The sequence below is a fragment of the Marmota monax genome, unplaced genomic scaffold (genome assembly GCF_021218885.2).
Source record: "Marmota monax isolate L192 unplaced genomic scaffold, Marmota_monax_Labrador192_F-V1.1 WCK01_AAM20220418_F8-fsc00108, whole genome shotgun sequence".
NCBI classification, from domain to species: domain Eukaryota; kingdom Metazoa; phylum Chordata; class Mammalia; order Rodentia; family Sciuridae; genus Marmota; species Marmota monax.
In genome coordinates this window covers 727,045-740,470 of record NW_026694593.1, presented here as the reverse complement: position 1 = coordinate 740,470, position 13,426 = coordinate 727,045, and the positions used below count along the sequence as shown (strand labels likewise).

Sequence of the window (13,426 nt, the reverse complement as noted above, 5' to 3'; positions counted from 1 at the left end):
TATTTTATTCATTTATTTATACGCGGTGCTGAGAATCGAACCCAGTGCCTCACGCGTGCTAGGCGAGTGCTCTACCACTGAGCCACGACCCAGCCCCAGAGGCAGCCAATCTTGTCAGGGATCTTAGGAGCTGTGAGAGGCCTGTCTGGGCCAGGGCAGGGCCTGCCCAAGGAGGTCAATGAACGGGAGTGGACACTCCAGTCCGACTGCTCACCAGCCGGAGACTTCAGGCTCTTTCCTTTCCCTCTGAGGGTGTGTTCTCTGGTCTGGAAAGTGGCAATGACCACTCTTGTCCTTTCTAGCTTATTTTAATTTAATTTAATTTTTTAAAATTTTTTGGTACTGGGGATTGAACCCAGGGGCAACAACCCTACCCATTCTTAATATATATATATTTTTAGAGACAGGGTCTTGTTGAGTTGCTTAGGGCCTTGCTTAGTTGCTGAGGCTGGCTCTGAACTCAAGATCCTCCTGCCTCAGCCTCCCAAGCGGCTAGGATTACAAATGTGCAACACCATACTCAGCTCTAGTCAGACGACTTTCAAAAGCTTTTATTGACTAAATTGTAAGAAGGGAAAAACTATAAGGTGCTTTACTGTTTCGAAGTATTTCTTCTGTTTGACTTTGTGGATCAAAGAGTTCCATTTGATCCCCATTTGCTCAGACAGTAATGTCCCCATCATCATCTCAGGTTCCCTGCTCTGGCTCCCGTGACCTCCAATGGGACAGACCCGCCGCTGAATTCCACCCTGGCAGTGGCTCCCAGCCCGCTCGGGCACCTCCAGCCTCACTCCCCTCTCTGGCTTCCTCCCTCGGGCTGTCGTCCAGTTCTGCCCTCCCCTGATGGCTGCTCTGGGCATCCAGTGCCCAGCCTGTGGCACAGCAGTTCTACTTACGGAATTTGGTCCACAGAAGAAACGATGGCTACGAGGAACTTGTCAGTCACGGCAAGGAGGTTGCGCAGGGAGATGTCCAGCCTTCTCTGGACCTCGGGGTGGCTCAAGGCCTGCTCGGGGGTGACGTCATAGGGGAGACGGCTGTGGGCAGAGAGACCAGGTAAAGCCGGAGCACCTTCCTGCTGCCTCTCTCCCCCAATCTCTCTCCCCACACCAGGGTTTCACACTGACTTGCTAAGGACTCGGGGAGGTTTACAGAACTGTGTGGCAGGGGAGGAAGAGTTAGCGTACCCACGGGAGGCTGGAGAGTGTGGGAAGGAATGGAGAACCTAGAATTTATGTCAAGACTCCTAAAGGGAACCAGAGGAAATAAGGGGACTGCCCATCGAGGTGTGTCTGTGTGTGTATGGAACTTGGGATTAAAGTCAGGGGCACTTTACCACTGAGCTACATCCCCAGCCCTTTTTATTTTTTATTTTGAGACAGGGTCTTGCTAAGTTGCTAAGGCTAGCCTTGAACTTGAGATCCTCCTGCCTCAGCCTCCCAAGTTGCTGGGATGACAGGTGTGCGCCATTGTACCCGGCCCCATCAAATAGTCTTTGGCACTTCAGACAACAGGGAAAGTTGGGGACTTGTATTTCCCTTACTTATAGCCTCCTATGCCATCCAGAGCAGCCGTTGGGATTGCCAGATCTCCTCACTGGATCCATTTCCCTAGCACCTGTGAAATTGAGCAATGCCCCCCAACCTACAAGGATAACCTATTACTTCCATGTTCTCATTCGCTTATTTATCTGTAAATCTGAATATTCATATGAACCCCTATCAATAAGAAGTCTACATCCTAACTCCCACAGCTATTAGGCACACTAGCATAGACATGTGTGCCCACTTTATGTTGAGCCCACCGGTGTCAATCACCAGAGCGGGCCTGAAAGGCTACCTTATTTACTCCTATAGGGGTGGTGTCATATTTGCATGAATCAGCATGCTCATCCGTATGTCACCTTCAAACACACCCAGGCTTCCCCAGTGAGGTCCACTGAAGCTGATCAGAGAGAGCTCTCCTCTGCCCATCTGCTCACCTGCGCTGCCCCGTCTGGGCCTCAGTCTGGTTGATCCAGCTCTTGTAAATGTGGACGGGGTCTGTGTGGATGCTAAGCACTTTGTCCTCCAGCACATCCTGGATAACCTTGCCCAGGATCTCCCGCAGGGCGCTCTGTCCCCGCTCATTTCGGTAGAATCTCACCACCAGCCTCACCACCGTTGGGTTGCCTGTCACTATGTCCTGGGGCCGTTCCACCTTTGACCTGTGGTTCAAAAGATCAGTGCAGCTGGTCTCCGACTCTGTGTAGGACAGATAGTTGCTTTTCCTTTTTGGGATTTTGGTTCTTGGAAGCCTGCTCTGGTGACCCTTTTTTTTTTTTTTTGGTGCTGGGGATTGAACCCAGGGGTGTTTTACCACCAAGCTACATCCTTTTTATTTTTTATTTCCAGATAGGGTCTCACTAAGTTGCTCAAACTTGCAATCCTCCTGCCTCGGCCTCTTGAGTCACTGGGATTACAGGCATGCACCACCATGCCCAGATAGTGTCTTTATCTTAAGAAATGTCCCGCTATCTCGGTTTCATCCTTTTTGCTAATATGTCAGCCCATGTCCGCCCACTGTGCTACCGGGAAATGCCCTACAGTCCTTCCACGGAGGCAGAGAAGACTGGGCTTCTGCTGCCAATCTACCCTGCACCTCAACAAGCCATCATCTTGTGTGGTTTTTTGGTACCAGGATTGAACCCAGGGACTCTCAAGCCACATCCCCAGCCCTGTTTTATATTTTACTTAGAGACAGGGTCTCCTTGAGTTGCTTAGGGCTTCACTAAATTACTGAGGCTGGCTTTGAACTCATGATCCTCCTACCTCAGCCTCCCAGATACTGCGATTACAGGTGTGCGCCACCATGCCCAGCGGAGCCGTCACCTTGTGAGGGAGTCCCAGGGGCATCACCTCTGAGCCCACCCTTTCCCCTCCTCTGCATCTGGAGAACCCACTTGATTTCCTCCTGCAGCGCAGTCTTGAACAGCTGGAGCAGCAGGTAGGCCTCCCGGCGGTTGGAGGCGTAATTGTACAAGCTGAAAATCACTGCCTCCATGAACTTGGTGGTCCTATTCTGTGGCATCTGAAAGATCAGCTTGGCCAGGTAGATGGGTTGAGTCTACAAACAGTTGGGGAAACAAGAAGGGCTGATAATGGCACCCAGATTGGAGAAAGTAGTCTCACCTTCTTAGGAAGCAGACAGTCTCTCCCCCAGGGACAGGGCATTAGGATTATGGGAAAGGATACCTTGCAAGGGGGAAAAGACACAGAAAAGGTCTTGGGCCCTGAGGGGGTGGTAGAGACTTCTCCTTCCAAAGTCCTCTGCTCACCTGGAGCAGGTAGAAGAGGTGCTGGTAAGCTTCTAGTTTCTGCCGTTTCTCTTTGCTCAGCGACTTTAATCCCTTCTGCTTGTCCAGAACCATCATATCTGACAGCTGCTCCTTATTCTTCTTGGTCAGCTTCTTGCAGTGGGAGACCACTTCCTGCAGGCGCAGGAGAGCAGGCAATACGACCAGCCCAGGCCAGCACGGCACAAGGAACATATGGTCTAGAATCAGCCCTGGACGGGCCAGGGCTCTCTGCTGTTCAGGGAACAGGCATGAGCCAGGAAAGAGCAGCGGTTCTGGGGCGAGGGAGGGCCCCTCCTATTGCCCAGACTCCATCTGGCACCTCTGCTTTCACAGGAGTGAGTCCCCAAAGAGGACCCGGCTGCCAGGCTGGAGGCATTGTATCTACTTGTGTTTTGTGATTCTTTCTCTCTTTCTTTTTTTTCCCCCCCTTCAAGTCTGGGGATTGAACCCAGGGACACTTTACCACTGAGCTACATTCCCAGCCCTTATTTATGTATATTTATTAATTAATTTTTTTTAGTTGTAGATGGACACAATACCTTAAGTCAATTAATTAATTTTTTTTTTAGTTGTCGATGGTCATTTTAAAAATTTATTTATATGCAGTGCTGAGAATCAAACCCAGTGCCTCCCACATGCTAGGCAAGGGCTCCACCACTGAACCCCAGCCCAGCCTATTTATTTATTTTTAATTACTTATTATTATTGTTGATTTGGTACTGGGGATTGAAGCCAGGGCTGTTAACCACTGAGTCACATCCCCAGCCCTTTATATTTTTTATCTTTTATTTTGAAACAGGGTCTCACTAAGTTGCTTGGGGCCTTGCTACGTACGTTGCTGAGGCTGGCTTTGAACTTGTGATACTCTTGCTTCAGCCTCCTGAGCCACTGGGGTTACAGGTGTGCACCACTGCACCTGGCCCCCTTTTTTGTTTTTTATTTTGAGGCAGGGTGTCTCCAAAGTTTCCCAGGGCTGGCCTCAAACTTGCAATCCTCTTGCCTCGGTTTCCCTAGTGGTTGGGGTTACCAGTGTGTGCCACTGTGCCCAGTTTGCTATTATTTCGTATTAGACTGTTATGCAAATTTGAGGGCAATATCACAATGTCACTACCATCTTCTCACTGCATGTTTGTATATCCGTTAACAGTTTAAGAAGTTTCCATATTTACCTTCACATGTGGCCTGAGGGTGGGACGGGTAAACACTCTTATTATTTCAGTTTCCTAAACAGGAAACAGGCTTAGAGGTGAAATGACCACCCACAGCTCTTCACTAGCAGGCAGCAGAGCCGGACATTCCAATTCCACCTCCCCTGTTCTTGCCCACATCCCCAGCCAATGGCTCACTGCAAGGCCAGAGGACCACTGGAACAGGACTCAGGCTTTAATGAAAAAATCCACACATTTTGAAAAGATTTCATCAGCAACCAGAGACTGGCCAACGTGCCCTCCCCAGAGGCAGCTGGATTTGGCGGTGGGGTGTGGCTGAGGGCCCCTCACCTGTAGGGTGATCCGGTTCTTGACCAGCAGGCCGATCTTGATGTCCATGAGGTTGAGGTCCTGCTCCAGCTGCTGATTGGAGCGGATCTTTCTGACCACCTCTTCCTGCAGCTTCAGCAGCTCGGCCTCGGCTGAGAAGTCCTGCTGGCTTTGGTTGAGGAGGTGGGCAAACCTGCGCACCACACTGAGGGGGGGGTGGGCTGCGTGCACTGCCGGAGGGCGGAGGTGTGGGGTCAGAGGCCTCCCCCAGCCTCTCTCCATTCCAGTCAGCTCGCCCTCAGGCCCCTCTGTTGACCTCTGCTCGAGGCCACAGGCCCTGAACTTCAGACCTGCTCTAACTGGCTCTGTCTCCCGGCCAGGCCTGTCCCTGGGCTCCTGGTCTTACAGTTGGGGTGGACAGGGAGCTGTTCTGCCCTGATGTGCTCCCTGCCCTCTGTAGGTGACCTGCCACACACCACAGCCAGAGCCCAGCTCCCTCCGGGTTTCCTTGGAGGCCTCCTCCCGTCCACCCCCCTCTCTCACTGGGTTCAGCTGCTTCTCCTCGCACTGACCAGCCTCCTCTTGGCCCCGCTGCCTGGCACAGAGCTCTTGTGGGGAGGGTCTGTGCATGCAGGGGAGCCCGAGAGATGGGGCGATTGACGTGTTCCATAATACGGGGAGGTCAGAGAAAGACAGAGAAAAGGTGGGAGGAGAGGAAGAGCAACAGAAGAGGAAGAAGAGGAAGCAGCAGCCTCTGAGCCGCCAAGCCACCAGTGCACACAACGTTCACTATAGGATGGACGTCATGACAAGGGCTTTGGTTTTTCTTCTCTTTTTTTGAGGGGGTGGTGGTGGAGGGGTACTGGGGATTGAACCCAGGGGAGCTTAACCATGGAGCCAGACCTTAACATCCCCACCCCTTTATATTTTATTAGAGGCAGGGTCTCACTGAGTTGCTTAGGGCCTCACTAAATTGCTGAGGCTGGCTTTGAACTCATGATTCTCCTGCCTCAGCCTCCCGAGTTGCTGGGATTACAGGGGTGCGCCACGCTGTTCTAAGTGTTTTAAAATCACTCCACGTGGTCCAGACACCATAACCATCCATCTTACTGATGACCCTACGAGATGGGTGTCACCATCTCTACCGTGTAAAGGAGGAAACTGAGGCAATAAAGAGGTTAGGTAACTTGCCCGAGCCACACAACTAGCAAATGGCAGAGCTCTGGGCAGAGTCTGGGGGCTGAAGAAGTTGGGAAACAAGACTGGGAAAAACAAATTTTTCTAGAAAAATCAAGAACTGAAAAGATAAAGGATGGTCTTGTGTCAGTGCAACAGCCAGGCTGGGAGAGGTGGGCAGGGAAGGAAGCTGGCTGCCCTGGAGATGCCCGAGGCCCCTGAAGGGCAGGAAGGGGGAAGGAGGACTGAGGAGTGACGGAGGGGACTCGAGATGGCACGTTCAACCTGAAGCCCAAGAGTGCGTAGCCTCCAGCCCAGAGAGGCAGGGGGCTGCGGGACCAGAGGTAAACACGGAGATGACACTAGTCAATTCCACAGAAAAGAAAGGCACCTCAAGGCTAGGCTTCTGGATTTGAGGGCGGGGGCCAAGAGCAGCAGAGAAGGGTGTTCTTGGGAAATAAAGGGCAGGAAGATGGCGCCCCCTCCAGTGCTTTCCAAGTTCCCCTGCGTGGTACAAAGACTGCCCGCCTTGCCAAGGCCTCGTGTGTGGGGGCCACAAAGTGAGGTGGCAGAGTCACGGGCCAGGGAAGCGACAGAGTTGGAGAAGGTGGGAGCCCCAGGGAGAGGAGGGGAATCTCGTCGTTCTGGTCTGCTGTGGTAGATACGCCGGAAGCAGAGAGGACCTGGCGAGGGGCCCTTTGCCTGCAACGGGCTGCCACTGGGTCACCACCCCCGCTCCACACTCCCGCACGGGCAACTTGTGAATGCCTGTCCCCTAACTGCTGTGCACCCCAAGAAGGACCACCTAGACCTGCCTGGCTCTGGGGTCTTATGTCCCCATGAAGAGGGGAAGGGTAGGTCAGGCAGCTCACCCAACATCCTGTAGTCATCCCGGGCTTTCCTGGCTCGGAAAAATGCCTGGATCTTCACAACGGAGTCAACCTGCCGTGAACACAGACGGCAACAAGGTGGCTGGCTGTCCTTGCTCTGGTCTCATGGGCAAAGGTTGGACTAGGGGCCAGGGGACCAGGGTGACACTCACATTCTTCTGGAAGTAGCGCAGGCGCCTCAGGTATTGCCTCCGAGCTGCACACATCCGGGCCCAGGCCTGGATCTGGGAGGAGACGCTGCCTCAGAGCACAAGGCCAGAGACCCATCACAGACCAGGCCAACCCAGCCAACTCCAGAGGTCACAGGGTTGTGAAAGGACTACAGAATTGTTCTCAGAGCGTCCCTCAAAATTCAGAAACCCACCAAGCCACGATACCTACCTTGATTATGGCATCCAGGTTTGCTTTAAAATACTGCAACTGTTGCAGGTAAATTTTGCGCTGTCTATAACCCCGCCAGTGAGCCTGCAGAGCAGGAGAGAAAAGGAGGTAACCACAGCAGGTGTCCTCTGGCTCAAGAGACCTGCAGGAATAGCCTGTCCTAGGGTTTGCTGAGAGGGTGGGGAGAAAGGGAGGAAGAGAAACTGGTCCTGTTATCAAAGAACTTCCCACTTTATGGGGAAGACTGAATGGTTACACGTAGCCAACCATGTCTCCTGCACACTCCCTGGCCCCAGAGGACACAGACGCAGACACACAGACACCACCCCTCCACACTAACACCCCCTCATGGAAACTCAAGCAAGAAACAGGCCTAAGAGATATTAATAGAGCAAACACCTACTCACCAACTTCACCAAAGCATCTACCATATCCCCCCAAAATACACTCAAGACACCCATATGCAGACCACCCACACCCTATCACACACTCCACCTCCCTCACACGCACAGAAAGTGGGTAGAGAACATTCTGGAGCAACATGCAGCTGCGGATGGGAAGCGCGTACAGGCACAGAGCCGTGTGTCCATCTCCGCCAGTGGCCACCTGGGCAGCAGGTTCCTATTATTCTGATAAGTCACACTTTTCTCTATAATGACACCATCCAACAGTTGACCCCAGCTCTCAGCAGATCTTCCTGCCAAGGTTCCTGAATAGCTGTCAGTCTGTTGGCCTCTCCGGGGCTGGTCTGCTGCAAAGGGTCTACCTGACCAACCCCTCCCCAAGCCACACCCCATCTCTTCTCTCAAATGCAAACCTCACAGCCCTCCTGTTTCAGTCTTTCCCAGGAACCTCTTCCTCTCACCCCAGGCTTGGATGAGATCAACCTTTCTGAAGTACCACTTGGATAGCACTTGGACACAAGTTCCCGACCCTCTGGCCCCACTCCCCATCTGACTTTCCACTGGTCTTCGACCATCTTAAGGATGCCGGCCACAGCAGGCATTTCATGCCTTATGAGGTTCTGGCCTTGAACCTTTATTTGTGCCCACCCTCAGCCCCAGCTCTACCTCTACACACTGAAATTCTTCCCGTCTTTTAGGCCAGTGCCGAGCATTTCCCAGCGTGCAAGCCTAGGTGGTCCTCTACCACTGACATTGCTGTGGCTTCACCCAGTTGTCCCCCATCCTGCCTAAAGCCACTTCTCCTGGATAGGTTTCTTCCTCAGGCTTACTCAGTCCCTGTTAAGCTAGGATGAAAAAGAGGCAGCCTGGCCCATACACCAGCTGTCCATGCTGGAGCCCAGAGGCCAGCAAACCCATGCCTGCCCTCTGTACTCCCCTCCCACTTCAGCCTCTGCTGATGTACCCAGTGGAAAGCACTGTAGGGAAAGGCAGAGGGCTCTTCTCGCTTTCCTTTTATTTTTTTCTTTTTGGTACTAAAGATTGAATTCAGGGGCACTTAACCTCTGAGCTACATCCCCAGCCCCTTTTATTTTTTATTTTAAACAGGGTCTTGCTAAGTTGCTGAGGCTGGTCTTGAACTTGTGATCCTCTGCCTCATTCTCCTGCATCGTTGGGATTATAGGTGTGCACCACTGCACCCAGCCTTTTTCTTTTTTAATTTGGAGACAGGGTCTCACTAAATTGCTAAGGCTGGCCTCGAACTTGCAACCTTCCTGCTTCGGCCTTCCAAGTTGCTGGGATTTCAGGAGTGTGCCACCATACTTGGCACCAGAGGGTTTCTCTCTCTGCTCAGTCCCTACCCAGCCCCGACAAAGCGCTTCTTTAATAATCTGCCTCCCGGGCTGGGGCATGGCTCAGTAGCAGAGAATCTGCCTCACATAAGCCAGGCCCCAAGTTGGATTCCCAGCACCACAAAATGAATGACCAAAAACGACCAAAAGATACACGCTTCCTAATCTGGACTAGTCAGAATTCAGAACCCTGGTTGGGGTTCCAGCTGGATCAGAGGTTTCAGGAAAGACTGAAATCTCAGCATGCCCAGTCAGTCTCATCTTTGAGGCTGGAGGGCAAGTGGCCTGAGGGTCTCAGCTACCTCTCTGATCCAGGACCCCACAGTTCTAGAATGAGAGACAAATGCCCCTGCACACAAACACGCACACCATCCCCGTCTCCTCTCCCACTGTCGTGTGGCTCTTCATCTCCAGGTGTGAAACCCTAGCCTCGGCTCAGGAGGGGAGTCCCCATGATTCAGAGCACTACCTGAAATTCCAGAAGCTCTGTACTAAGTTGTGGGACCAATGCCCTAATCACAACATCTCATAACGGCAACCACTAATGGAGCCACTAAGCCTTCCATGTGATTTCCTACTTACTCCTCACCATCAACAGAGGAGGCGAGTACCGTCATTATCAACGAGAAAACTGACTGCCGGAAGGGTGCAGGTAAGGGGCACAGACGGCGTCTTTGACCTGGAAGGGTAGGTCAAGGAGGCAAACTCTGGCCTCTGACTTCAGAGCCTGAGCTCTCAGTTCCTGCCCTGCAGGCCCGAGGTCATAATCAAGGGCCATCTGCCAGTCTCAGGCTCACATGTGCCTCCCTTGGTATTTCTGCTGTTGTCTTTGTATCCTGACTGTCACAACATCTAACGTCGCCTGCAGTTCCTGCGAGGGGAGAGATGTGACCACTCACTGGGGGTCTCAAGCCCATCTCCCGTGCTTGCCATGTGGCGTGCTTTGCAGATGCGGGGCCTTCAGAGGCACTAAATAGATCAAGCTAACATTCCCACGTGGTCCTCCAGATATCCCTGCCTGCAAGGTCTCCCGTTATTCCCGGCTTGCACAGTGCCCTGGCTATCCTCCCAGCTGGCAGGTGCATGAGGGCCAGCCTCAGAGGCCACACTGGACCACCAGAGGGTGGACAAACCCGAAGGGCTGGCTGGAGCAGAGGAAAGGCGGAAGGCTCCCCTGTCCCCAGACACAGTCCAGCCCTCTCACCTCCTCACACCCCCTTTTCTCGTGAGGACATCCCCCTGGTGTCTGACTAAATCTTACCTCACTCTTCCTTTGGGGAGGCTAAAAAGCACCCCTTCCGTTCTCTGGACAGTGACGAGGAGGCCACTAACCAGGTCACCTCATGTTCCTGCCTGCTTGCAGGCACTGCTTATAAACACTGAACGTCACTCACTGAACCCTGTAACAACCTTACCATCATCTCTTATTTTTCTGGGAGCAAACAGGCAGAGAGAGTAACTTTCAAGGTCACACAGTTAACAGGGGCAGGGCTGGCTTCCAACTTCAGTTGTCCCTTCCAGGCTCCGTGCTCCACTGCCACTGTCTACAGGCCCAGGATCCTCCCAACCCCCGCGGTCAGGAGGAAGGGGAGCGAACACCCTACAGCTCAGGTCAGCCTGGGCCCGGGCCACTTAGAAAGCCAGAGATCACCTGGATCTTGATGACGGCTGGGACCCAGGTCCTCAGAAAGTGTGCACGCTCAGCAAACTTCTGGCGGACCAGGAAGCCACGGAGGCGGGCCTGCAGCTGGACGATGAAGCCGACGTTGGCCTTCCAGAGCTGCTGGCGGTCATGGGCAGCAGTGACTTTGGTGATGGCTGACTGTGGAGGCAGGAGAGAAAGCCTACGGTCCTCTGACGGGTAGGAGCCTCTCCTTTAGGGTAACACCATCCGTGACCCCTTGCCCTGGAAGGGTCCCTGCCCACCTGGATCTCTTCACGACTCAGGTGGGAGGTGTGGAGGTGGCCGTTGAGGGGTTTCTCCCAGGTCCCCTGGAAGGTCTTCAGGTGGAAGTAGTAGGCGGTGCCATCCCTCATGTCATGTTGAACCCAGAAAGCTGTGTCCCCTGAGCAGGAGCCAAGTAAGCAGACAAGGTTTGAGAAGGCACGAGTTGGCCGGGGTAGGCAGAGAAGCGATGGCCAGTGGGGCCATTACCTGCACACCTCTTCTTGGCCACGGCACCCTCCAGGGCCCGCTGGTAGCCATCGGCACAGTCAGGAACCACTCCTCGGAGGGCCACGGCAGGGTTCCGCAACACCCGCTCTGTCTGGGCCGCCTTGCCCTCCTTGATGGCCTGGTTGATGGCAGCCACACCGAGGGCCACTGACAGGCACAGGAGAGAGCAGTCAGTCCTGCCCTCCAAGTCCCTCCCACGGGCCCTGTCCTACCCAGTGGGGCAGGACTCAAAAGAGAAGGACAGGGCTGGGGCTGGGGCTCAGTGGTGGAGCACTTGCCTGGCAGGTATGAGGCACTGGGTTAGATCCTCAGCACCACATAAATACAAAATAAAGGTCCATCTATAACTACGAGGTCACCCTATCTGATGGAGATGGGGAACATCCCAGGATGGACAGTCATGAAGAGCAACAGCGGGTGCTGTGCTTGAAGGAGGAGCTGGCCGTGCGGGAGGCTCCTGAGGAAGCAGGCGGGCCAGGCAGGCAGGCGCTCAGGGGAAGCAAAATTGGCTCATTCCAAGGTCAAAGGCAGGATATGGGCAAGGAATTCTGGGAGAGTTTCTTAGAAGAAGAGAGTACAGAAGTGGGAAGGGCTAATGTGCACCTGCCCTCCAGGCCCCACAGACCCTGAAAACGGGCCCCCTGAGTACCCCCCAGCACACCAGGGTCTGCCTGCACCCATCCTGCCCGTTCCCCTCCAACTCTGGCCAACCTTTCTTTCTCCTCCCCAGGACTCAACATTCTTTAGACAAGCCAGAACTCATTGTTGGAAGCAAACTCAACCGACTAGCAGAAATGGGGTGGATTTTGGGCCACCCCATGATCTCATAGGCTCATGTTGCAGGGAAAGCGCCCACAGGAGGGCAAAGCAGGAAGCAGTGGTGGGCTAGGCTGTCCATTCCTAAGAATTTCCTGCCCCGCTGCTTGCCAGGAAATCCACCCTGTGGTGCAGGCAGCAAGCCTCCTGTTCTGCCTCCTCTCAGAGGCTGGAGGGAGAGGCGGGGTGGGGTGTGGGGGTGCTGGGTGGCTGCTTATCTGGGATGCTGCTGAGTCCCTGTGTCCTCCCCTGCCCTCCCAGTGCCCCTGCTTAGCCCGTTTACTTCTCTGAGCTGTGCTTGTGTCCTGGTTGGCTCTGACCACTCCCTGGCGGATCTCCTCCAGCCACAGCACAGCTCCAGGATCACCTGTCACCTGGAAAATTGAGAGAGACAGAAAAAAGATAAGACCCTAGGCTGACCTCTCCAGGTTCCCAGGCTAAGCAGCCAGGGAGAACCGAATTGCAGGCAGACACCAGGAGCCAGGGATGGCAAACTTCATTCCCTTCTTTCCTGCGCAGGCATGGCCTTGTGGCCCTCTGGGACTGCCACCAGGCACCCAGGCACAGAAGGCTTTTTTTCTTTTTTTTTTTGTGTGTGTGATACTAGGGACTGAATCTGGGGGTGCTTAACCACTGAGCAACACCCCCAGCCCTTTCTGTTTTTTATTTTGAGGCAGGGTCTTGCTAGGTTGCTTTCAGCCTTGCTAAACTGCTGAGGCTGGCTTTGAACTCACGATCCTCCTGCCTAATCTAATCCTAGTGGCTTAGCTTCCTGCCAGCGAGCCGGAACTCCACTTGCACTCCCTGCCCTCAATGGGGCTCCCTGAGAACTCAAAAGTAGGGTCTATATACAACTGAATACACAGCCTGTTTCAATCCAGCATCATCCAGTCACAGCAATTATACACAGCTTAACTTAATTATCATCATCTTAATGGCTCGCTGGTGTCATCTCTCAACCACTCCTTCCGGCAACATGCCAGGCGCCATCCCGACTCGGCTGTGGCTCTCAACGGCTGTGGCTCACAACATCGCTTCACTGTTGCTGAGGCTGGCTTTGAACTCTGATCCTCCTGCCTCGGCCTCCTGAGCTGCTGGGATTACAGGTGTGCGCTACTGCGCCTGGCTTGCTAAAGTACTTTTATGAATTAATGTTTATAAGGAACATAAAACAATGCTTGGCACAAAATGATGCTTGGCACCTCACTTAAGCCCTATAACTGTGAGGTGGGCTCATTATGTCAAGTCTGTAGACAAGGAAACAGGCAAAGGGAGGTTAAGTAACACTGCAGGATCAGACTGTGTGACGCAAACTCAAATAATCTGGCCCAGGAGCCCTAGTTCTCAGCCACTCTCTCTACTGCCACATACTCAGGGCACCGTTTGTCAACTCTCTTGATTTTCACCCACATTCTG

At 53.4% G+C, this 13,426-nt stretch overlaps 1 protein-coding gene across 1 annotated transcript in view; it reads right to left on the bottom strand.

The window, feature by feature from the left end:
• The window catches only part of Iqgap3 (IQ motif containing GTPase activating protein 3), a 38,645-nt gene that overhangs the window by 8,620 nt on the left and 16,599 nt on the right, over positions 1-13,426 (bottom strand). Inside the window, exons 16-27 of the mRNA XM_046421943.2 lie at positions 12,294-12,384; positions 11,174-11,341; positions 10,945-11,084; positions 10,670-10,840; positions 7,263-7,346; positions 7,034-7,105; positions 6,864-6,933; positions 4,837-5,045; positions 3,317-3,469; positions 2,942-3,105; positions 1,982-2,206; positions 897-1,037 (exon numbers count right to left, since the gene is read on the bottom strand). Coding sequence (XP_046277899.1) covers positions 897-1,037; positions 1,982-2,206; positions 2,942-3,105; positions 3,317-3,469; positions 4,837-5,045; positions 6,864-6,933; positions 7,034-7,105; positions 7,263-7,346; positions 10,670-10,840; positions 10,945-11,084; positions 11,174-11,341; positions 12,294-12,384 — 1,688 coding nt within the window. The remainder of the gene's footprint in view (positions 1-896; positions 1,038-1,981; positions 2,207-2,941; positions 3,106-3,316; positions 3,470-4,836; positions 5,046-6,863; positions 6,934-7,033; positions 7,106-7,262; positions 7,347-10,669; positions 10,841-10,944; positions 11,085-11,173; positions 11,342-12,293; positions 12,385-13,426) is intronic.